The sequence below is a fragment of the Paramormyrops kingsleyae genome, chromosome 9 (genome assembly GCF_048594095.1).
Source record: "Paramormyrops kingsleyae isolate MSU_618 chromosome 9, PKINGS_0.4, whole genome shotgun sequence".
Lineage (NCBI taxonomy): Eukaryota > Metazoa > Chordata > Actinopteri > Osteoglossiformes > Mormyridae > Paramormyrops > Paramormyrops kingsleyae.
The window spans coordinates 3,652,994-3,677,078 of NC_132805.1; the positions used below are offsets into that span (position 1 = coordinate 3,652,994).

Sequence of the window (24,085 nt, forward strand, 5' to 3'; positions counted from 1 at the left end):
TGATGTTGGATAATTTGGTTTAATTTCTGCATTGGGCCCTTGAGGACGGCCCTAACCCCGACTGGGACACTGACTGGCTCTGATCTCTGCTCCTCAACTTTACAGCACTTTGGACACTTAATACATACATGTAACATATGGTAAATATCAGCTAAAAATACAATTTGAAGCCTGAAAAGCTGCATAACTAATTTGAACTGTTGATCTGTTCTAACAATTGTGAAACTAAAGATTTACCACTTAAAGCCTATTTTTTTCATTAAAAAAAATGAATTGACACTACCAGGTAATGTCCAGAGGAGGGCGCAAGGAACCTGCGACACTGTTAATACGGCGCTGGTCCCTATTTTCATTGCACTTCCTCGTTGCCACATGGCCAGATTCACTGAGTGCAGCCATTGGTCTGGTACTCAACCAAAAAATTGTCCAGATCCCTGCAGGAAATCCTGTTTGCTGATGCTTTGCATTTGTTTTCCTCGGGCAACTTTTCAACCCAGGTTGAAGAGTCCAGCAAGTACTGCATCCTGAGAAAGAGGGAAATGAGCTCAATCACAGATTCTTATTAACGCCCATAATCACAGCAGCCAGAAGCCTGAAGACTTAAAAAAAATACATGCAGAATATGCAGCATGGTCACAAAACAACTACATACTAACCAGGAAAGCTGTTAATTAGCCAAAGCATAGGTCTTCAGAATAACTGAAGTGGAACAGACAGAGAGAATCATCCTCCAGCACTGTAATATGTCCTTTATGTAATCTGACCTTTAACCCTGGAGGCTCAGTGCAGCCTTATGTTTTTGTTACCTTTCGGAATTCTTTTGTCAAACAAACATTCTTGTGATGTGTCATCAATTAGAACATCAATAAAATGCTTATACGCATATTTCCCAAGCACCTCAATCCTGTCACTGAAATGTGTTTCTCCACAGTGGGCATAAGGGCCGTTTCTACCAGCATGCCTGGATCCCTCAGGATCATCATGGCTGCATCTCTCTCGACAGGCTGGGATTGTGATGCACTCACTCTCCGTTGGTGTCCTTGGTGCTGCCATCCTGGCCCATGATGAGATAGATCTGATCCAGTTCCAGCTGCCCCTTACAGTGCCGCCTCTTGGCAAACACCCGGACGCTGCCTGCCCCCACACTAATGTCGCCGTCTGAGGAGCAAACAGCAACGACGAAATCAAGTAATGCCTTCTGTCCACGAAGGCAAAAAGACTTTCATTCATGAAATGCTTTTCCTCCACAAAATGACTTGTTTCATTCACGAAATGCATTTCGACCACAAAAACAAAAAAACTTTCTTCTGTCCACGAAATGCAAAGTGCTGATTTCAGTTCTGTGCACAAATTGAAACATTCCTTTTGATTTCTGTGCACAAAAGTGAAGTCGTTCTACTTTTGTGGACAGAATGCAGCATGGCATTACTTGATTTCGTTATTAAATAATGCTTTTTGTGGCACAGAATGTATTTTGTACACGAAAATGAGCACTTGACATTTGGCGGCTCATAATTTTCAAAATGTTGTGTCTTATAGTTTATTCTGTGCAAAGCAGCTCAGAGTATGGATGTAGTTGCCGAAATTGCCCGGGTTGTACGAGCCATGCAACCTAAAACTAATAAGTTCTGGAAACTAACAATAAACAAATAAGTGAATTAATCCTCCCCTCCCCCCCATGCTAACTGTCAAGAATACACAGGGGTATGGTTATGTAGGAGGCCAAACAATTTATAAGCTTACCGAAACAGGACACCACATATCCAACTGGACCTGGCGTGCGACCCGCTGGGCAGCACAGCGCTATCCGGGTCAGCGCAAAGTGCTGTGCAACTGGACAGCGCACGGGATCCCATTCGAAAGTGCGGCTGTGCTATTGGACAGCGCGCGGGAACCCATTCGAAAGTGCGGCTGTGCTATTGGACAGCGCGCGGGAACCCATTCGAAAGTGCGGCTGTGCTATTGGACAGCGCGCGGGAACCCATTCGAAAGTGCGGCTGTGCTATTGGACAGCGCGCGGGAACCCATTCGAAAGTGCGGCTGTGCTATTGGACAGCGCGCGGGAACCCATTCGAAAGTGCGGCTGTGCTATTGGACAGCGCGCGGGAACCCATTCGAAAGTGCGGCTGTGCTATTGGACAGCGCGCGGGATCCCATTCGAAAGTGCGGCTGTGCTATTGGACAACGCGCGCGACCCGACTCAATTGCACAGCTGTACAACTGGATAGCAAAGAGCCGCTGGATAGCGCACGACCATATATGTAAGGTTTAATGATATACGCTATTAGTGACTGGCAATTAAATAAAACGATGCATTATTGCGAAGTAGTGTAACGAGTAGTGTAACTAATTACTATCCACAAAGAGTAATTAAGTAAAATAATGCATTTTTAAAAGTATTGAGTAATGTGTAATACATGACTTTTTTTGAGTATTGACCCCAACACCTGCTGATAACACTTGTACAGCGTTTGTTTACTGGAATAAGAGACACTTACTAGCTCGTAGAACATCTTTCACTCTCATCTCGTAGAGTTCAAAGTTACTCTTTTCGGAGACGCTGGTAACTATTACTTTATAACCTGCAACACAAACCCCATCAGAGCCTCATGATACAACCATTGCTGGTTTATACTAACATTGTGATGAACAATGTAATATTATATTATAAAAATATTAATAAAAAGAATTATTAAAGAGTGCAATTACTTTATAATAATATTACTTGCACCCATCCTTTTCCCATACCCTCTTGTCCTATTCAGGGTCAGGGGGGTTTGGAGCCTGTCCCCGAAGTAATGGACACGAAGCAGGGACCCACCCAGGGTGGGGCGCCGATCCATCACAGGAATAAGCATTACCGATATTAACCCTCTGGGGTCGGCTCTCCCACCGGCGGGGTATAACATTACCGATATTAACCCTCTGGGGTCGGCTATCCGACCGGCGGGGTATAACATTACCGATATTAACCCTCTGGGGTCGGCTATCCGATCGGCGGGGCATAACATTACCGATATTAACCCTCTGGGGTCGGCTATCCGATCGGCGGGGTATAACATTACCGATATTAACCCTCTGGGGTCGGCTATCCCACCGGCGGGGTATAACATTACCGATATTAACCCTCTGGGGTCGGCTATCCGATCGGCGGGGTATAACATTACCGATATTAACCCTCTGGGGTCGGCTATCCCACCGGCGGGGTATAACATTACCGATATTAACCCTCTGGGGTCGGCTATCCCACCGGCGGGGTATAACATTACCGATATTAACCCTCTGGGGTCGGCTATCCCACCGGCGGGGTATAACATTACCGATATTAACCCTCTGGGGTCGGCTATCCGATCGGCGGGGTATAACATTACCGATATTAACCCTCTGGGGTCGGCTATCCGATCGGCGGGGTATAACATTACCGATATTAACCCTCTGGGGTCGGCTATCCCACCGGCGGGGTATAACATTACCGATATTAACCCTCTGGCGTCGGCTATCCCACCGGCGGGGTATAACATTACCGATATTAACCCTCTGGGGTCGGCTATCCGATCGGCGGGGTATAACATTACCGATATTAACCCTCTGGGGTCGGCTATCCCACCGGCGGGGTATAACATTACCGATATTAACCCTCTGGGGTCGGCTATCCCACCGGCGGGGTATAACATTACCGATATTAACCCTCTGGGGTCGGCTATCCCACCGGCGGGGTATAACATTACCGATATTAACCCTCTGGGGTCGGCTCTCCCACCGGCGGGGTATAACATTACCGATATTAACCCTCTGGGGTCGGCTCTCCCACCGGCGGGGTATAACATTACCGATATTAACCCTCTGGGGTCGGCTATCCCACCGGCGGGGTATAACATTACCGATATTAACCCTCTGGGGTCGGCTATCCCACCGGCGGGGTATAACAGGAATCTCACCGAACCGTTTTAAAATGTCTGCATGTTTTTGTCATGGAAACATAAAAAAACACCCCCAGACACCTTGAAAAGACACTGATGATGATGATGAGCACAGATGACATGTACATACTGTAATCCACAGTAGGGGAGAAGCAGGCAAAGTCAAAGCGGGTCCGTTTTCTGACCTTCATTTCGAAGGTTTTCTTTTCCTTGTAACACGGCTCTGTAAGGAGGGACAGCAGAAAGGCTGGGTAGTTATTGAGGGTGGGGGATTGGTGTGTAGTGAAGGGGGGGGGGCACGGGTGACCTACTCTCTGCACACTGGCACACGTCCTCCGAGCAGAGCGTGGACACCATCCTGCTCCTACTCGGCGCGGCGTAGAAGGTGGTGCACCTCCTGTCTTTGGGGGTAAGGAGCAGAGCGGCATGTGTTTGGTAGCTATGACTTCAGACAGAGGAGGACAAACGGCAGAGCAGAGACATACCGGGCTCATAGTAATCATAGAAAACGGCGGGAGCCGGCAGAGCAGAGACATACCGGGGTCATAGTAATCATAGAGAACAGCGGGAGCCGGCAGAGCAGAGACATGCCAGGTTCATAGTAATCATAGAGAACGGCGGGAGCCGGCAGAGCAGAGACATACCGGGCTCATAGTAATCATAGAAAACGGCGGGAGCCGGCAGAGCAGAGACATACCGGGCTCACAGTAATCATAGAGAACGGCGGGAGCCGGCAGAGCAGAGACATACCGGGCTCATAGTAATCATAGAGAACGGCGGGAGCCGGCAGAGCAGAGACATACCGGGCTCATAGTAATCATAGAAAACGGCGGGAGCCGGCTGCACCAGACCCACTGCCACCGTCTGCATGGCAGCGAACGCGACACACATCGATCCCTCAGGGAGCTGGAGAGGGAGAGACACACAGAGCCGGACAACAGGAGGCCCGTATGATGTGAACCTGCGTGCACTTATCGGCCATTTTCACACACGTGTTACAGGCATATAAATGTTCACCTCATTGAAGTAGAGAAGCACTCTGCTGTTCTCGATCTCATAATGGGAAATATACCTGTCTGTCAGGTCCTTCAGCTGGAGATCAGGAAGACAAGCTTTGAGTGAGACAGTACCACACAGAGAACACCATGATGGGGGTGGGAAATGGGGAGGGGGGCTTTTGGTGATAATGGAAGTCTCAGTTTAGGTGTCATTGTAAAAGGGGGTTGGGTTGGGGGGGGTGAATGGTAACGGCGGTCTGACTTTGTCTAGATCTTCTCTCTGCGCCTGGAAGCCGCTGAGCAGTGTGACGTCAGCGACGGCCATTCCTGAGAGGTTCCTGCTCGGGTGGTGACTGAGTGACAAAGGAGGAGTCACGTCTTTAGGTACAAATTAGATTGGGGGACACAGAGGAAATATGGCACAGAACATTGACCTAGTACAAAGAATACCAACCATGAAAGAATCAAGTACGACAGCCATATGTAATAATAATTCATTAGCAAAAAGATTATTATTGAGTGATTATTAGAGCAGTAGTGTAGCTAATTCCAGGATAGGTTCCCGACCCACCAGACCCTGCACAGGACAATTGGGCTTGGAAAATGAATTAATTAATAATATAGATAATTTATACAAATTTTTTTTAATGAAAATTACTTTAAATGTACTACATTTAATACAAAGGCTATTAATGGTCAGAAGTTAGAAAACTGCGTTAACCAAACCATGTTAGTTTTCATTTTAACCAATTAAACAACAAGTTCAAAATTCATTTTCATTGTTACAAAGTCAATGTAAAATTTCGTTGCACTGACCTGACGCACACAGAGTATACAACTGCGTTCTGGTCACTCTGCTCTGTGTCCCTCCTGCGGCGGCTGCGAGCGTCGAACCAGTCGATCTCGGAGCGAGGGATGCCCTCATCCCGTCTGTCCCCGTTCCCATCCTCCACATCAGAATACTCTTCATAGTCATAGTTATACATCACATCAGCTGTAAAAAAAAAAAAAGAACATATGAAGAATAAGATTTATCATTTTCAATATATGCTATTAACAAGTGGGCTTTCAGGACATATAAACAAGTAAATTAATAAACATTTCAATAATTAATATGTCCTTTAACTTTTAAATAATTCAATAAAGGGTATTATATTTTATAAATGTTTCTTCTACATATGATCTTTAAAATGTATTTCGTAATAACGTTACGATTTTCATTAGTCATCATTGTAAAATATTTTATAAAATGCAAATGTGAGTTCTTAAATATTTCAAATAATATTTCAAGATAAAGTTTAGCTTTTCACACTGATGTATTTCCGAATGACAGTTTTCTGAACCAGCTTTCCGTAATGAAGGTGGCCCGGTCAGTCACTATAAGGGGGGGGGGGGGGGGGCTGCAGATGTGAGGTAACAGTGCCACCTACCAAGGCACCGTACCGCTCTCTCCATAAAGCACAGGGTCTTAAGCTGAGTATCACACACTGTGACGTTCTGGTGTCTCATATCTCTGTGTACTTCACTGCTTAAATCATCGTACATGGTTGAGAGGTTAGCACTAGTTGACCACATGACTGAGGTTAAAGGTCACACACAGCGAGTTTCTTCCTCTCTCACCAGTGTATTGCACTTTGCCTTCCACGGTGACTTTGATGGAGAGAAGCTCGCAGCTTTCCACAGGCTCCAGTACATGGTAGGCCTTGACCACCTGCCGGACAGACCAAGACAGCATGTGATTATCTCATTGACATACCGTCACATAAGGGTCCCTCATGTGAGATACGGGACTCCTGATAACACTACTGTAAAGGGTATCTTCACGTGAGCTTTGTGACTCACCTTCAGTTTGGCTTTTCCATTTCCTATTAGCTCTGCATTAATTGTGGCCCCAAGTAGCCTCTGCAGGGGAGAGATACAGCATGGGAAGAGAAGGGAAGAGCACATCCATCCATCCATCTATCTATCTATCTAATGTCTCTTTTTGTCAGGGTTAGCACCCATCCATCCTTGCCCTTCATGTCTCTTCCCTGTTTAGCCAGCAGGTGTCGCTGGTCATCCTGTTCCCACCTCTGTCTTCATGCTGGACCCATGTGTGTTTAACCTACTCGCTGGGCTGCTGTTTGTGCCCCAATGGCTGTAACCCTACAGACATGGGTTTGAGGCTCCAGACCAACCTCATCTGTATAATTATTTATCTGGTTTTCTCTTCCCCTGCGTTTTAAATTCGCTATCTTAGTTTTTCTGCTTGTGCCCTGCTTGTGTCCTGTTTGATTTTGGTTTTGCTTGTATCTGTTCTTAGTCTTTCCAAGTGTAGTCAGCCCTCTGTTATATTCCATAGTTTCTAGAGCAGTGTTTGGGCTAGTTAATTATAATCTACCCCATATGTTTCCTGTGCTCCTTTTTGATTGGTTGACTTGATTAATGAGTTACACCTGTACTTCATTTGCTCTGATTCCCTGTATTTAAGCACTTGCTCTCACTCAGTCTGTTAGTCAGTCATTGTATTATGAGCCTCTGCTCATCTTATGTTCTCTTGCCCCTGGTGTCGCCTTCTTCCCTGAATTTATTTCCTTTTGATATTTTGTCGTTTAGTCCTGGTTAGTCCTGTTTCCCTGGTTGTGTTATTTTACTCTCTTAGTTAGTTCTGTAGTTTTTCCCTCTTTGTTTTGACCCCTTCTGGTCCTTTTGGTTTCATTGTTTACCCCAGTGTTTCTTTAATAAGGCCCCTTGTCTTGGAGCCACAAAGCGGATCGTCACCTTTTCCTGAATGTGCCATGACACTCTTTTCGTATTGCCTGAATTGTATGTGAATTCGTATTGCGTTTTTCCATCGATGTGGAAAAATATTACACTTTAGAGGAATACATCTTTTTTTTTGAACCATAAAAATATAAAACTGTAATTTGTAAAAATGTATAAATTGTGTTGACTTGTGCTTTTCCTTCACAAAGTTTTATACTGCCACACTCAGCCTATCTACCTTCTACTTACTGCTTTTCATCAATCTATCAACCAATCGTCACAGCATTTTTGTAATCATTTTTTTCTCTCCCAGTCAACCTTTCCAGTTCCCCAGCTCTCCCCCCCTGCCAGCCCCTCCCCTCCCACTGTGAATCTTCCCTCTGCCAGCCTTTACCTTCAGTTCCACCTGCACTCTGTCCCCTTTCTTTTCCAGCATGAGCTTCTCTGTCTGGCTCCTCCCCGACACGGAGAACTTTGCTTCCATTTTTGAGGGGGCCTGGGGGGGCCTGCTTATTGCAAGCTCAGACAGGGCCTCCAACGCAACGATGGTGTCCTTGGTAAAAAGGAGAGAGACAGTCACGCTAAGCCTGCCTGATATATCCTGTTTAATTGCTTTAAGTATTCAGATAAACATCGCATACTAATTTATGTCTGTGTTCCACCCTCACCTGTGTGGACCTGAACCCTCCGCCATAGTTCTCCTGCTTAGAAAGCCAGCAAGCGGCAGAATCCGCCCACTCCAGGTCCTTATTGGCCAAGGCGGCCAAAAGGGCGTAGCCAGTGGTTTCCACGGTGATGGCTTCTGGTGGGGGCACTTGGCGGTGGCGCTCCTCGTTCTGTAATCGAGTATCAGATTTGGAGCGCCATACTCTGCATTCCTCCTCTACATTATAAAAGAGAGAAATCGAGAGAAGCCGTAATGTAGAATATATCAAGCTATACTACATAGCTACACACATTTGCATGTTACTCACTTAACATTTACTAGAAATGCACTCAATACTCTTTGTTAACAAATACATTTTCATTATGTTCACCATTTGAGTACCTTTATTAGCAAGAAAATGTCATGCCCTTGATTTATCAAAGTAGCCTCCTCTAGCAGTTATAACAGCAGAGAAAATATGAGGTATTCTTTCTACAAGGGACATTAAATACTGCTGTTTTGTGGGATGAAACACTTATCTAGTGCATTTAAAGTTAAAGTACAGCCTAGAATTTGTCTATGCCATCACCACACAACTAGTTAACAGGATGTCAGACATGCACTGTTACATACTTTTTCCATGTTATAAAGGAAACTTGTTTTATTTCACTTGAATATTCATTTATAGTTGTTCACCCAATTTTCCAGCTTAAAAAGAATAAATAATCTGCAGTTCATGAAATAAATGGAAAAGTAGTAAAAACAAATTGAAAAAACTGTATATTTAACAGTTTGATCAGAGTGTGTACAATTGAAAGAAACTGTGAGAAATATGACTCAAAAATACAAAAAGTGTGAAGATAAAAAAAAAAACAATGTATATGAAGAAGTAAACTGTCTGCTCTTGCACTGTTGTGAAACCCACACACCATTGGTAGCTAACGCTTGGAGGTTTTTCCAGGCGAAGGAGGCTGTTTGGGGATCATTCCGGCACACTGATAGGCAATAGGCCGCAATGGCAACAGCGTAAGGTCTCTCCAGCGATGAGAAACGGGACAGGATGAAAGCTGTCGAGCGAGAGATGCTGTCCTCCTGCAAAACAGCACACACACATCGTATGTACATCAAACCCAGAGATGCTGTCCTCCTGCAAAACAACACACACACACCGTATGTACATCAAAACCACACAACACACACACACCGTATGTACATCAAAACCACACAACACACACACACCGTATGTACGTAAAAACCACACAACACACACACACCATATGTACATCAAAACCACACAACACACACACACCGTATGTACATCAAACCCACACAACACACACACACCGTATGTACATCAAACCCAGAGATGCTGTCCTCCTGCAAAACAACACACACACACCGTATGTACATCAAACCCACACAACACACACACACCGTATGTACATCAAACCCAGAGATGCTGTCCTCCTACAAAACAGCACACACACACCGTATGTACATCAAACCCACACAACACACACACACCGTATGTACATCAAACCCACACAACACACACACACCGTATGTACATCAAAACCACACAACACACACACACCGTATGTACATCAAAACCACACAACACACAGCCTGGACGTCGCATCTCGTAGCTAAACTGAAATTACATGTATCAGTTACGTTCAGCATTACATACAACAAGCACATTGCAGGTTTAACATTACACACAATATGCACATCAAGTGCAATCACATCAGTAAAAACTTAAAAAGATTCGTAGGTATTAATTTCTGATTGTTCACTGTCAGGTATAGCTATAAAATAATCAAAATATTTGGAAAATTATTTGGGGGAAAAAGTGTAAGAGCTAGTCTTGTTTGTAACTATTACACTATTACACGGTCTCTCTCTTACATTTGCATTAGTACCCTGTTTTATACTTTGTTTTAAGTTAGGTGTAAAGTTCTAATATGTTACTGACTAAGTAGACTATATACTATGCTGTAGTTTACATAGGAACCATCTGTATGGGTTCGCTGCCATACAGACGGCGACAGTGGGGCTGGTGCAGTCGACTCCCACCATGTTCTACATCTGACATAATACCTGAACTGAGCTTTCAGTACCATATGCTTGACAATGTTTATAGTCTTCATTTCAACTGGCACTATAAATTGAAAGTCAGCAATGTGACTATGCAGCTGAGTACAGTGAAGAGTATTGTTAAATAAAATGTCAAACTGGAAAAAAGCCAGATAAGTACAGGCAGTACAAAAATCAGACACCAAACCATTCCTGGTCTTTATGTCGCCACTGTAGGATTATGGGTAATTGCTGCCTTCTGTTATTCTCTCACCGCGTTGTTCTTTGCGCTTCCAGTCAGATGGCGAAGGGAGTGATTCAGGGCGATGGTGATGAAGGCAGTGAGCGACACGTCCCCCTCCACACCCCCGACACCCCCCTGCAGCACAGCAAGCTCCAGTGAGACTTAACGTCCATACACAGTGACACGGTGCAGTGGGGCTCCCGCGACTGTCACAGATCCGAGCTCCATATCTAGAGATGATACGCTTGTTCATCCTCTATTCACATGTCATGGTGGATGTTTACTGCTCTTCCTCACAGCTAGGCTACAGTTTGCAGTTTATATATTCCTGGTCCCTGCTTTCAGTTTTCTGCCTGTTTGGAGATATAAAACCATCTCCCTTTTTAACCTCTAATATAATGTTGCATTATATTATTATTGTCTGAAGGAGGAAGTTCCTATCACCAGAAGGGGGCGCTGCTGGAGCTCAGATCTGTAACGGCTCCTTAAATGGGCCACTTGCCCATTACTGATCATCACCTGCATTTCCCTGTGAATGACCGGATTGGGGTCTTTAAAGCTGCCATTTCTGTCCTGCTTTGAGATCAGATACTCCACTGACTTTTGGATCTCGTCCTGGGAGACGCCGACCTCCTCCCTCCCTTTCTCTCCCCTGCCCTCCAGCTGTCGATCGACCACCAGAGACATCACCTTCACAACCAGGGCTGTCAGCCTGCAGCAAGGATACGGGAGCAAGATTGAGAGGAAGTATGAAGAAGAAGAGGGAGGGAGCAGGAAGGAGCAGGATTACTGACAGGCTGATCAACAATGAAGCTGAATATCTGACATGTGAGATGTTCCAGATCATCTGAAAAGGACACACCAGTTACTGGATGGATGATTTGTCCAGGCTCCATAAGAACCATCAGACTTTCTGAATGTTAAAATTCTGGAATAACCTGGAAAACAAAAGTAAAAGAATTAATATAATTATGAATTAGTAATTCACTGACTTGGAGATTTGGCAAACCCTAAAGTCTAAACAGATTTTAGCCAGTAGTAACTGATTATCTAGGTATTACTCAGGATAAATGGAGAACAGAACCACATGACAAATATTATGTTGTATAATATATTTCATATGAGTGACAGAAGAGTCTCTCAGCTGCTATTTTTATTTATTCAGGCAGGATGATAGAGAATCAGCAGCGATGGCAGGAAGGAATAAGGTGGAGACACTCAGTTCAAAGTGAGGCCACATTATGGGAACAAACTGAAGGGCTTTTTATCCCAAGAAGCTAAAACATGCAAACTAGTCCTGGAAACGTCATATATATACATTTTGGGGAACTAAATATAATTGGCAGTCAACACTGAATAGGTCGGCCAAATTGGAAAACTCACATATTATTCATGTACATAATATAGCAGCGGGCGGACTGAGGCATTGCGAGAGCAACAAAGGACGAGGAGAATTACTTCCCAGAACAGAACACACACTTTATTATAACCATTAACAGGACTGTAACAGGGACTTAATGAGCACAGAACTCAAATACAGTACATTAAGCGAAAACACAAGGTGGTCAGACACCGAACCGTAAGGTGCACAAACGGTGGGAGATTTATACAAGGTAAGAACACGTGAGGATCAGACAGGGTACACACAAGACACGGGCAAACACACACGCGACAATACAGAAATAAAACTTAAATCATCACTACAGCAACAACAATACAAGGGATATTTACAGTGTCACGCAGGGCATGCTGGGACATGCAAACCCCACCAGCAGTTAAATATATTATATAGAAAAAGATTCATTTTTATTGGGTTGAACCAATCAAAGTGTTGATAAAATTATTTGGAGGGCCTAGGGATTCCTAATTGGCTAGAATTTTTGGTAACTATTCGGAAATTGGTGTGGAAAGGATGAAAGCGAAAGACAGATAATTTAGCAATGGCACAGAGAAAACACAAAAAACACACATTATTCTGTGTTGTACTACCTGCAGTCTGAAACAATCTTTACTCTTAGTATTCACATGACACATACTGTAGTTCTCTTATACACAATCTATACACACACTTAAGCACACTGGGCCGGCTGTGTGCAAAGCAGCATTACCATTCTCAACATGGCTGAGGGCCACATCTCTGCTCCCGGGGGGCAGCTCCACCCAGCCCTGGCTGTGGTCCAGGTAGCGCAGGGCGAGGGCCGTGGGGGACATCCGGATCATGGTCTGCTCCGCACACCCCATGGGGGCCGTCAGCAGAGCCTGCACCCCCGCGGGGGACAGCAAAGGCAGCGCTGTGGACTGGCCGAACACCTCCCCTGAAGGGGGGGCCACATTACGGAAGGGGGGGGGGGGGCGATGATGGGAGTGAGTTCTGGAACTTTGAGACTGTGATATAAATACAATGTAGCACAAACGGGGTGTAAAGTAGTGATGGCATGAGCAGGATAGTCATACCCTCAATCCTGGCAAAAATGTTGGTGGGAGATTCAGGAATCGTGCTGTTTGGAAAGAGTCCATCGATCTGGAAATGCTGCCTGGCTCTCCCTGCTATAACAGGAAAGGAAGACATTTCAATTATTATTATTCATTAAAAAAGATACACTTACAAATTTGGAAAAAGAAAGCTAAGAGCTCAGTGCCCCCCTCACCATCGAAGTTGATAAAATAGGTCTTCTCTTCTCTGTTTTGCACCCCTTCTGTCTGCAGGATTGACAAAAATAATGCTGAAAGACGACACCTTGTTACAAACACACTACTAGTCTGGGCAAAGAATACAGCTGATTGCAAATGACCTTCTCAAGACAGAGCTGTTACATATTACTGTGTACAGCAGATCCTAACGATGACGTAACATTGTGATTTTGCCCCCTAAACACTCACCATGACAAGTAGCTCCTTCTCAATAGTGTCCAGGACCATTTCGTCCTCCTTGTCAAACACACTCAAGGTGATGGGGATCTTGCCGTTGACCATGGGAACCGCAGAGAAGGTCACCGTCTGGGAGGCGCCGCTGGAGACGGTGACGTTGAGGTAGGAGAGGGTGGAGGCGGAGCCTGGGGAGCAGAGGCCGTCCACGGGCTTCATGTGGATGGACAGCTGATGGAAAAAAGAGATACAACAGAAGGGATGAGGATGTTCACAGACTTCAACTGACCTGAAAATGATTGGTGCATGACCTTCCATTCAAGTAGGTGTTTTGGTGCTCCTGCATGGCCCATTGTGTTTGATAGTGAGGGCCCTCAAGGACCCCCCCTAGCCCGGTACCCTTTGCTGCCTGGGATGGGCTCCAGACCTCCCCACAGAAAAGCAATTGGAACATGGATGGATGGATGGATGGATGGATGGATGGCCTCTTAGACAGACCCATATGAATACTGCTATTGGAATATTAATCATACTAACATAATAAACTCTATTATTGTTGAAGTATTAATATGAACAGATATGTGTAGCCGTAACAGAATGAATAGTTAGAGGTGAAGCCATCACTGCAGCCAGTAGGTCTGCATGTAAGACCTTTCATGGTTGCTACCTTTCGCTCTTTATCACCATAGTTGTAGACGACAGCAGCGATGGCCAGCTGCTCGTACCGCCTGACAGAGTACGGCAGGCGCAGGGACACGAACAGCTCTTTGAAGGCGAGCAGCTCATGGGGGTCAGAGACACAGATTCCTGGTGAAAGACACAAAGATCACGAGACTGTTGTGTTATATGATTCTACTAGTTAAAGTTTAGCATGAACTATCTTGATCTTTTGTTTCTTAATTACTGAAAAATGTATGTAATTAAGACTAGGCAATCAAAACAGAAATAAAATCCCATAACGAATAACAGGGGGGGGGTTAACTTTTACCATGAGATGAGGAGAGACTGATAGCCTGAATCTCCCAGGTTGTGATGGAGTCCGGCAGAGCCAGGATGTGTCTGAATCAAGACAAAATAATAATAATAATAATTAATGTATAATCGGGGCAATATGCAAACATGGAGGCGAGACCCCCCCCCTCCCCCGGTGTAGCTCATGTACCTTTTGCTCCCATCAACCTGAAACTCATCAAACGCAAAACTGGGCGGGAAAAAGCGTCGGATAGTGGTGACACTGGTGTCAAAGAAATCCTCCAACTGAGCCACGTCGAATGCTGAGTGGGGGATGAAAACGGAGAGAGAGAGAGAGAGAGAGAGAGAAGCCAGAAGACTCATGATAATAATAATAGCATCAACAAGAACTAAAACAACACCCCCTCTGGGTGCTCTGGTTTCTGGTTGAGTGAATTGCGTGTGAGTGAATGGTGTGTGAGTGAATTGCGTGTGAGTGAATGGTGTGTGAGTGAATGGCATGTGAGTGAATGGTGTGTGAGTGAATGGTGTGTGAGTGAATGGCGTGTGAGTGAATGGTGTGTGAGTGAATGGCGTGTGAGTGAATGGCATGTGAGTGAATGGTGTGTGAGTGAATGGCGTGTGAGTGAATGGTGTGTGAGTGAATGGCATGTGAGTGAATGGTGTGTGAGTGAATGGCGTGTGAGTGAATGGTGTGTGAGTGAATGGCGTGTGAGTGAATGGTGTGTGAGTGTGCTCTGCAGTGGGCTGGCCCCCCGTTCTGGGTTGTTCCCCGTCTCGTGCCCATAGGCTCTGGACCCCCTGTGACTGAGAAGGATAAGTGGTTTGGAAAATGGATGGATGGGTTCTGTTTAGGGTGGCTTCAACCACAGTATTTTTGTCTCAGTCCTCATTAAAAAAAGGTTCAAAAACATTTAATGACATAATGATACAAATAAATAAGCAAATGAAAAGATAGAGAGATGGATGGATGGATGGATGGATGGATTGATGGATGGATGGATGGATGGATGATAACCACACCGGTGGTACTGGAAGTGTTGTACTCATCATTAGCATTAAACCAGCCCACACTCACTCCTGCCATGTGTCCTCTGGGCTCTCATCCGCTTCCTCTGTGCATTACCCTCCCGACAGCAGTCCAGGAAGGCCGTGGCACAGGCCGCCGCCCCCCCGGTCTGGGACACCCTGCTGACACGCTCCTCACACGTACGCTTCATGGGGATCAGGGTGAAGCCGTCCTGGCAGCAGCGCTGAAGCTCCGCACTTTCGTAACTAAGAACTAATTAACGACACGGTAAAGCAGGACAGCACAATCGTGAGAGAGGAGTAAAGGAGGAGTATCTGTTACCTACGGGGGTTAAAGAAAATAATGTCAAACTATAATGATGATGTATAAATGCAGGCAAGAAGAAACACAACTGCATGCAACGAGAATTATATAAAAGGCCGTAAACATTTTAAGAGACAGCAATCAGAAAGGTAAAATGCAAACAGAGCGAGCCGAGATTAAGTAAATATTGATGCATCGACTCACCTTTGGACATCATGAACTGCTGCAGGTCAAGGGAACGTTTCTGTCGTCTGAAGCCCGACTCGCAGCCAAACCCTGCCGGGAGAGAAGAGCCACAGTGAGGCTCTCTGCCAGGAGGTCGGATGAGAAGCAGACAGAAACCTTTCATGGGAACAGCAAGGCCATTTGCAACTGGACCCCTGTTAATCTGTCACTGCCACTGCATTGCAGTGCTGAGTACACTGCATAAAGTCATTGTTTTTGTGACCTTTCCTCATCCTGGAGGTGGCCGCTCTGGGGTGGGAGATGAAGGAAAGTCCGGCATCATTAAAGACGTCAGCTGTGTCCAGGCCCCCACCGTAGGAGCAGCCGAGGTCGTAGGACTGCGTGGAGGAAAACACCTGGCAACCATACAGACAATTTCGCTAAGACACGTAGCCATACTCACTGGTTCAGTACAACAAAGCCAACTTAATCTAGGTATAATGCTAATTAGGGCATCATTTCAATTAAATAAACAAATCTATGAATCGTACAATGAGAATTTGTGTGTAATGGAATTTACAGTAATACTAAAGTCACCTGCTTGGCTGTGAGCTTGTTCTGGGCGTTCAAAGCATAAATGGCTTTATCTACAGCCAGCAGAGCTACTTTGGCCTTCTGTCCTTCCAGCTCGATGTCCAAGTTGGCTTTACTGCCCGGTGTGTACTGGCTCTTTGAGGTCAGGGAAATCTAGGAGTAATAACATATTCATTTTAGCACACAATAAAAAATGCTTTCCAGTCATTATTACCGACTTTTTCCCAGAGTCAGATACATGCATCTCCCCGTGTCAGAGACACCTGTGTAGGTAAAGGTCGTCTTAGCTTAGGGAGCCACGCTCAGCAGGCTTTACCCCCGACACCCCACCCAGCAGCCCCCAGGTTATATTAGTTGGAGACACCTGGGTTAGTTAAATCAGCAACACCTGAGTGTCCATGCTGAGGTCAGCCTGGGGCCCCCAGGTAAGTTAATCTGCCCCTGATTATATTTGATTGCTAAGATGATGCTTTGACCCAGAACAGCACTTGAACAATTTAACTGTAACAATTCTGGTCAAGTACCATGCTGATTGGTCTTAGACAAGGGACAGGATGTCAAATCCGAAAAATATTCAGACTTTATGTCCAGTCCATTACACTATCATCACCCTTGTCTGAAATCTGATTACAATACCTTTTTACCATTCTAGTAAAGCATATAGCATGTGCATCTTTGATTTCCTACTGATGTTCATGTTGGTTCTCTTACCTTCCCTTCACAGACATCCTTAACATCCACCCAAAGTGAGTCAGCTATGATGTCACCAGCCTGGTTGTAGTAGTAACCAATCACGCGGAAAGATGGGATGAGATCACTGCTGACCGAGATGGAAGATCTTGCTACCGATTCTGTCTGTAGAGATTTGCTTTCTCTAAGAACTCCTTTACTAAGAACCTGTGAGAAATGCAAAATCAGATGTTATAAGAATAAAAAAGCCAAAACTCAGTTCTGTTCCAGCTTCTAGAAACAAAAATTGCATTTATGATTTAAAGAAAAGGCACACAAATTTTATTCTCTTACAATGCATTCAGTTGATAATACTGCTTATCATGTTCGCAAACTTGCTAATACAATTGTCCCAGACCAAAATACTAAATTAGATATAATATTTCTCACCTCTACTCTCCCCATTTGACTAATTACTAACTTTGTACCACCTCAGACTCACCAGGTAGTGAATCCTTCCATCACGTGGTTTCCCACCAATCACAGTGAAATCAATCGAGACGCTTTCCCTCAGACTAACAACGCCTGGACTGACATCCATGTACAGGTAACTTTTGCTTTGTGACATGGAAGGATAAACGATCTTCTCATAAACACCATCATCGACTGTCACCTTTGGAGGAGACAGGAAAATGAAGTATTACAAAGAAGAAAGGATATTAAAATTAAAATAGCATTTTAAGCATTTTATTCGATCTACAATGTAGTCATTTAACAAACATCTCTGTTTAATATATATCTCAATATAATTTATACAATATACACAGAGTATTTTTATTTCTTCCTACAATAAAAAGTAGGTCAGTATGTTTTAAACAGCCATAACCTCATGTTAGTATATCTTCCTTCTCCCATGACACTGACCTGTATAAGTTGTTGGAAGATGGAAGGATGGATATTTTTTTTACTACTGTAATCTTTTCTGTGCTAATTATTACATCCCCAATGGTCCCTTATTATAATTCCTGCTTTGCCTTTCAGGTTAATCCTTTGTACAAAATCCCTTAATACTGTGCAAAATGGCTATTTTTCTGACGTGTAAAATTAAACCACTCAATGCTGTCTAGTCTCACAGAATTTAAATGTACATTGCAAGTAAATATTGGGTCTTGCTTTAACTGACCGTAATAGTCACAGGTTGGTCGCCAACTGGAATGTTGTTGAAAGTGGAATGCAGTGCCCCCTCTTGGTCGGTAAAACCACTGCGGGTTAGATCAGATGACCTGGGCACATCACTGCGCACTGGAATATTAGCTGCTGGCGAGCCATTTGGGAGACGAACCAGGACCTGGAGCCGAGATGAAGGCGGAAAACGGAGCAAAGTGATGGCAGGTCTCTGCTTTTTATTTCAGTTTTAGAAAATGTCGGTCGTTCCTTACAGAGACACGAAGAGGCACGCCAGGAATGAAGTGTGAGCGCGTGCGGGACAGATCCACTGAGAACCTCCGGGAAACCATGGGGAGGAAGAGCTCGGCTTCCTGCAGCTCCCCACCTGATGACCAGCAAGGGATGCAGACAGATTGGGGGCATCAATAAGACCACTGGAATTAGCCAATATTTAAATGAATTACAATTTTCAAATTGGCTCATTGTGTGGCGAAACAGAGACAGCTCAGTGTGTGGATATATGGTGAAGGCTCAGTGTGTAGATAAACAGCAAGGGCTCAGTGTGTAGATAAACAGCGAGGGCTCAGTGTGTAGATATACTGTTGGTTTGATTCCTGCTCCATGAATTTACAGTTTGCAGTTCTCCCATGCCGCTGGGTACTTAAGTTTCTACTCACTGTCCTAAAACATGCTGTTTCTAAATGGCCCTTAGTGTGTGACTGTGTGCCCTGAGATCGCCTGGCACCCCCCAGGATGCCCCCTGCCCCCTGCCCTGCACTGTCTGTGACAGCCTCTATGCTACCCAGGACGCTTTGCTGGATAAGAGCTGAGTAGATAAGGTAGATCATTGATACGGAGACCATGTCAGTGAGGATCCTGCTTCAGCCTGACTGCCCCCCCCCTAGATCTCTCCCCGGACGGCTGCCTTACTGGCCGAGTCCGTGACCGACACAGCGATGTGCAGCTGTACTCTATCCAAAGCGAGCTGCGTCAGGTTAGCGCCGCGCTCTGCCAGAAGATGCTTCAGCTGGGATGTGAGGATGAGGATCTCCGCCTTGCCGTCTTCTAACTGTGAAGAGAGTCAAAGGTAATAGGGTGATGGCATGGGAAGCCAGCTCAGGACCCCCCCATCCGGCCAGCTCAGCCCCCCCCCATCCGGCCAGCTCAGCACCCCCCCCATCCGGCCAGCTCAGCCCCCCCACCCCCAGCCAGCCCTCCCCTGCTCACCGAGCCGGTCTTCTGCAGCCCCCTGATGAAGGCAGTGCTCGGTTTCTCTGTCTCCTTTGCCACCTCGTCTCTCACGCCGAATCGGCAGTGAAACGCCCCCTTTACCTTCTTACCGTATGAGTACCTGACAATAAAGACATGCAGGCTTAGAAAGCATTGTGGTGTTCATGCCCTCGGCAATCCATCCATCCATCCATCCTCAGAGCGCTTCTCCTGGTGAGGCTTGCACACCCTTAACAATATGTAAATTCTATCTTATTCAGTACTTAGTATTCACTATTAATCAATGTGCCACTTTCGATCTGGGAAAAAAAAAAAACGCTAAAATTAGCAGAGCCGGATGGACGATGTCTCACATTAAAATCTGGCGAAATGGGGGGGTCACCAACAATGCAACCTGCAGAGCTTGCTGAATGGATTTAGAAAAATAATTTCTGGGGGGGCAATGACTGTGCCAGAAGCCCCCTGCATAGAGTCTAATATCTCCTATGCTGTAGTTGACTTCAGAGGCAGACATTTCAGGTCCAAAAAGTAAAAATCCAAACCAGGATTTTGCTTCCAGTTGAGTATCTGTGACTGTGACTCTTTATACTGTACTCAACTGGTTGGTAGAAACAAAATCCTGGTTTGGATTTTTACTTTCTGGACCTGAAATGCATGCCTCTGGTTGGCTTATAGGTAAAACCCTGCATGTTGGACTGTACATTGCACAGAAGCTGCATTTTAATGTGTCCTTACGAGGCATAAATGGTGAAGTTAAACTCCTTCAGGGTCTCCAGGAAGTAGCTCTCCTCAGGCACGATAGACACGTCGAAACTGGGCATGACTTGACATGCAGCAAAACATGAAAGGGCACACATTTGTCACCCTGTGCACAAATATTGCCAGATCTAAAAACATATCAATCAAAGTAAAGCATATTAAGTATCGCATATTAAACCAAGACAGACAGTGAGAGTGAAATCCAAGCATGAAGCCATCTCAAGGTTTTCACGTTAAACATTAAACGTGACTCACCAAACTTCTGCACTCGAAACTCCCGGTTTGCAGCGTTCTTCTCGTCGCCCAGATAATGAGCCACGATCTTCCAGATGCCTGGTCTGAGGAACATTAACATCAGTACCTTCAGCTCTGATAGACTCACAAGTCTCCACCTTAAGTCATTAGCTGAAACACTTTCAGTTTAGTTTGTTTTTTTGCAGAGTTATGATGTGATCTGTGGGACAGGAACCATGTTACAAACTGTAACACAGCGTCCCGATGGACTCATACTCTGAGACGTCGGGGATGTTCAGTTTTCTGGTGATGGTCCCATCTTTGGGTCGGACGATCCCAGATGTTACCTTGTTTCCTCCAGCATTCTGTGGTGGGGGAAAGGGGGGGGTATCTTTATTACTAATAACAGGAAAAGCAGCACAATAACAAGTATACAGACTTCTTACACTTATTACATATTTGGTCTGCACTGATATTTGGTTCATACAGTAGTTTAGCATTTAGCACTGAATAACTAACCTTCAGCACTAAATCATGTGTGATAAATAAACAGTAAAGAAATTTAAAATTTTATCTTCAGGAAAATCACATCAGTGCCTTGATACCATACTGTATACTCACAAAGACAGCGAAGGATATAAACTCTTCATGGGGCCTCATAGCGTGATCCAGGGTAAATATCCTGTAATTTACTGTCACAACCAGACACATAACATGCATTTACATGGATTTACTGAGCACAGCTGCTACATGGCACCACAAAACCGTAATTCAAGGACATCAATGTAAAATCATCTCTCTATGACTATCAATTCTATAAGGCTGCTCATGCTATATAATAAACTATGCTAATCTATGTAGCATTTATATAGATTTATCACAGCAGAATCAGTTACTCTGTGCTGCACTTTCAAGTCATATTATTTCTTCACCTTGGCCATATTTCTCCTGCTCAAAGTTAATTTCAGATTTATTGTTGGAAGGTTCATTAGTAAATCTTATTAATTAGTGAATCATTGGCGTAGCTTAAAGATATCTGAGTGTTAATTGTGATTAATCTGAATGCAGTGGCTTTCCGAGAGAAGAAGACTGTGTATTATTCCTGATTATACCTTTGCCAGACCTTGCTGGATTGCTCTCAGAATTGCGTGAGTGACTGTAATCAGTTCAGTTTCTGGGGTAGGGGGATTCAACTTTTATGTGGGGTTTGGTTGCCATGGGCACTGCAGCTTAACCCCCCACCCCCCCCAAAGCCATGGCCGTCTCTGCCGGGGTCTCTTACCCCCCCAATGCGGCCCTACCTGACTGTGTGGGGCTGTAGACAGGCTGGTCCGTCTGGATGAAGATGTAGCCTCTGTGCTCGGACACCAGCACCCTGACCATGTCCCTCTGCCCCGGCCGGATTTCACACACCAGCATTAGATAGCGGGGGGACGCTTTAGGGAGGAGGGACAGCTTCCCTTTGTCCACCTGACAGCATTTAACAGCTTAATCATACATTGTCTTATATAATTACTAATTATCTCCTATAGGCTCTGAATGTTATGCTGGTTTACCTCTGCACAGTTACGTCATTATACCACATTATATAAAATGAGTCCTTCTACCAATAAGTCAGGAGATTCCTATTCAGTAATGAACACAGGAAGGGGGACAGACTCATTACAGCAGGGAGAGTCAACCCTGCTGTGAAGTTTGTATTCTAGGAATGTTTTCTGAACGTTATGATTAAGGTATGGAAACGTTCAAAGTAAAGTTTCCATGATGTTCCCAGAACATTATATCACATTATCTACATTATCAACATTATCCTACTTCTACAATTAAGAGTCGCAGCATAAACCCAAATGACAGACCTGGTAGAGCAGAGGGTTACAGTGTCGCTTTACACCTCAAAAGTCACGGGTTCAAGGCTGGATGGTGTGTTAGCAGTATAAATGTTTGGTGCGTTTAACAAAATTATGTTAAAACAATATTTTTCAACATTAATTATATTAAAAGGATGTTCAGGTAATAAGGTTATCATGCTGACATTTACAGAACCTTTATAATGTAAAACATGGAAATTAATGTTACAGTAAGAAGGTTCTCTGCCAACTCTGAGAGGACCTTCACGTAACCTTGGCTAAAGTTCTGGGAACGTTCCCTGTTAGCTGGGAAGTGACCTGGAGTTTCGTACTGATTTGCACCGCCATTGTTCCAGAAAAGATTATAAACTGGGGTGCTGTGTTTTGGGAGCTATTATGCAAATTCTCTACATGGCTTTTTGTTTTTCACCTGATTTCTTGTCTGCCAATTTTTTTTCTTCTCATTTTTCTGCACTTTTGTGTGACGTTCAGCCAGACCCTGTGCTTCCTCATGATGTTATTTAACTCTGAAGTTCTCACTTCGGACCAAAGGGATTCCCACAGTTAAATGCAGGGAACAGTGTTTCCTCTATATCTGTCCTGGCCTTAGATCTGACAGCATTGACCTGCTTTACGGAGATGGTCAGAGGGCAGCACTGTATCCACACACCTCCAGGTCTGGGGGCTGGAATGCTGCCCCAGCTCTGTGCTGGGAGTGTGGAGCTTGCCAGTGTTCCCAGTGATGCCTGGGCTTCCTCCCACTGTCCACTGCAGTTAGGTGATGTGGAATCACTGAATCGCCCATAGACTGTGAGTGTGCCCTGATACGCACTGACATCTTGCCCTGGGTGTTCCTGCCTTGTGCTCTATGTTGTATGGAATCGCTGCTACCTCACCTAGTGACCCTCCCCAGGACGAGCGCTTAGGAGACGGAGGGATGGAGAGTCTTATTTTATTTCTTGGTGCTATAGAGAATAACCACACAGATATGTTACCAACATACTCATCCATCTCACATATGTACCTCCAGCTCCACAAAGCCAGTCTCCCCTCGCTGAGCCATCTGACGGCTGGCCTTGTTCGACATCAGCATCCCGCTCGTCTCATGCTCCAGATACAGCGACACGGGCTGCTGGAGGTCTGAGAGCAGCTGTACAGACACGCGTTCCCTCACCCCCAAGTGGAAAACACTGGGGGCTGTGACCAGGAACCTGCAGAGGTCATCAGAACCTCAGTGGGGTTTCCTGCACGGCATCATGTTGCTCATCCCATTGGTGGATTATAAGCTTGGAATCACATAATGTTCATACTAATAACTATATTACATCCTTAACGTACTAAATACTTCACAGAAATATAGAATAACAAAGATAACAAATGATCATCCAAACTGCCTGTAATATTCCTGAGGAAACTCTCACATTTGGGATTTTACCCGAATATCTATGGATGTGTATTTTTATAACAGTTACTCACATGTCCTGTGCCGACACCGACGCCGCAGTGAAGGAGACGGACATTAGCAGAAACACTGACAACTCCATGTCAATGTGAAGTTCCTGATCGGTGTCTCCTCAAAGATCTGCTTCACTCCTCTTTAATTCCCAATATCACTCACCCC

General features: G+C 44.9%; 2 protein-coding genes across 2 annotated transcripts in view; both read right to left on the reverse strand.

Moving 5' to 3' along the window:
* c4b (complement C4B (Chido/Rodgers blood group)) lies at positions 1-24,053 on the reverse strand. The gene is made up of 41 exons (XM_072716060.1): positions 23,941-24,053; positions 23,489-23,675; positions 21,919-22,087; positions 21,239-21,309; positions 20,894-20,982; positions 20,639-20,721; positions 20,360-20,447; positions 19,622-19,745; positions 19,325-19,463; positions 18,667-18,779; positions 18,411-18,575; positions 17,730-17,900; positions 17,270-17,455; positions 16,562-16,711; positions 16,248-16,380; positions 16,004-16,075; positions 15,545-15,748; positions 14,657-14,768; positions 14,483-14,553; positions 14,162-14,301; positions 13,510-13,725; positions 13,278-13,329; positions 13,084-13,173; positions 12,738-12,944; positions 11,492-11,567; positions 11,149-11,341; positions 10,660-10,764; positions 9,239-9,401; positions 8,332-8,546; positions 8,058-8,216; positions 6,761-6,820; positions 6,539-6,629; positions 5,735-5,912; positions 5,181-5,271; positions 4,938-5,012; positions 4,724-4,826; positions 4,232-4,321; positions 4,051-4,143; positions 2,499-2,582; positions 1,026-1,158; positions 1-524 (listed from the first exon to the last, which is right to left on the reverse strand). Exons 1-41 carry the CDS (start codon positions 24,006-24,008, stop codon positions 383-385), a joined length of 5,151 nt encoding a protein of 1,716 aa, XP_072572161.1. The 5' UTR covers positions 24,009-24,053; the 3' UTR covers positions 1-382.
* The window catches only part of LOC111839129 (H-2 class II histocompatibility antigen, E-D beta chain-like), a 62,318-nt gene that overhangs the window by 5,984 nt on the left and 32,249 nt on the right, over positions 1-24,085 (reverse strand). The gene's annotated exons all lie outside the window — the stretch shown is intronic.

Excerpts from the sequence above, each read along its gene's own strand:
- c4b (XM_072716060.1), bottom strand. The coding sequence starts at position 24,008 with ATGGAGTTGTCAGTGTTTCTGCTAATGTCCGTCTCCTTCACTGCGGCG. Across the intron at positions 12,945-13,083 it reads CATTTTTGCCAGGATTGAGG|GGGAGGTGTTCGGCCAGTCC; the intron begins GTATGACTATCC and ends CCCCCCCTTCAG. Across the intron at positions 8,547-9,238 it reads CCAAGCGTTAGCTACCAATG|AGGAGGAATGCAGAGTATGG; the intron begins GTGTGTGGGTTT and ends TTTATAATGTAG.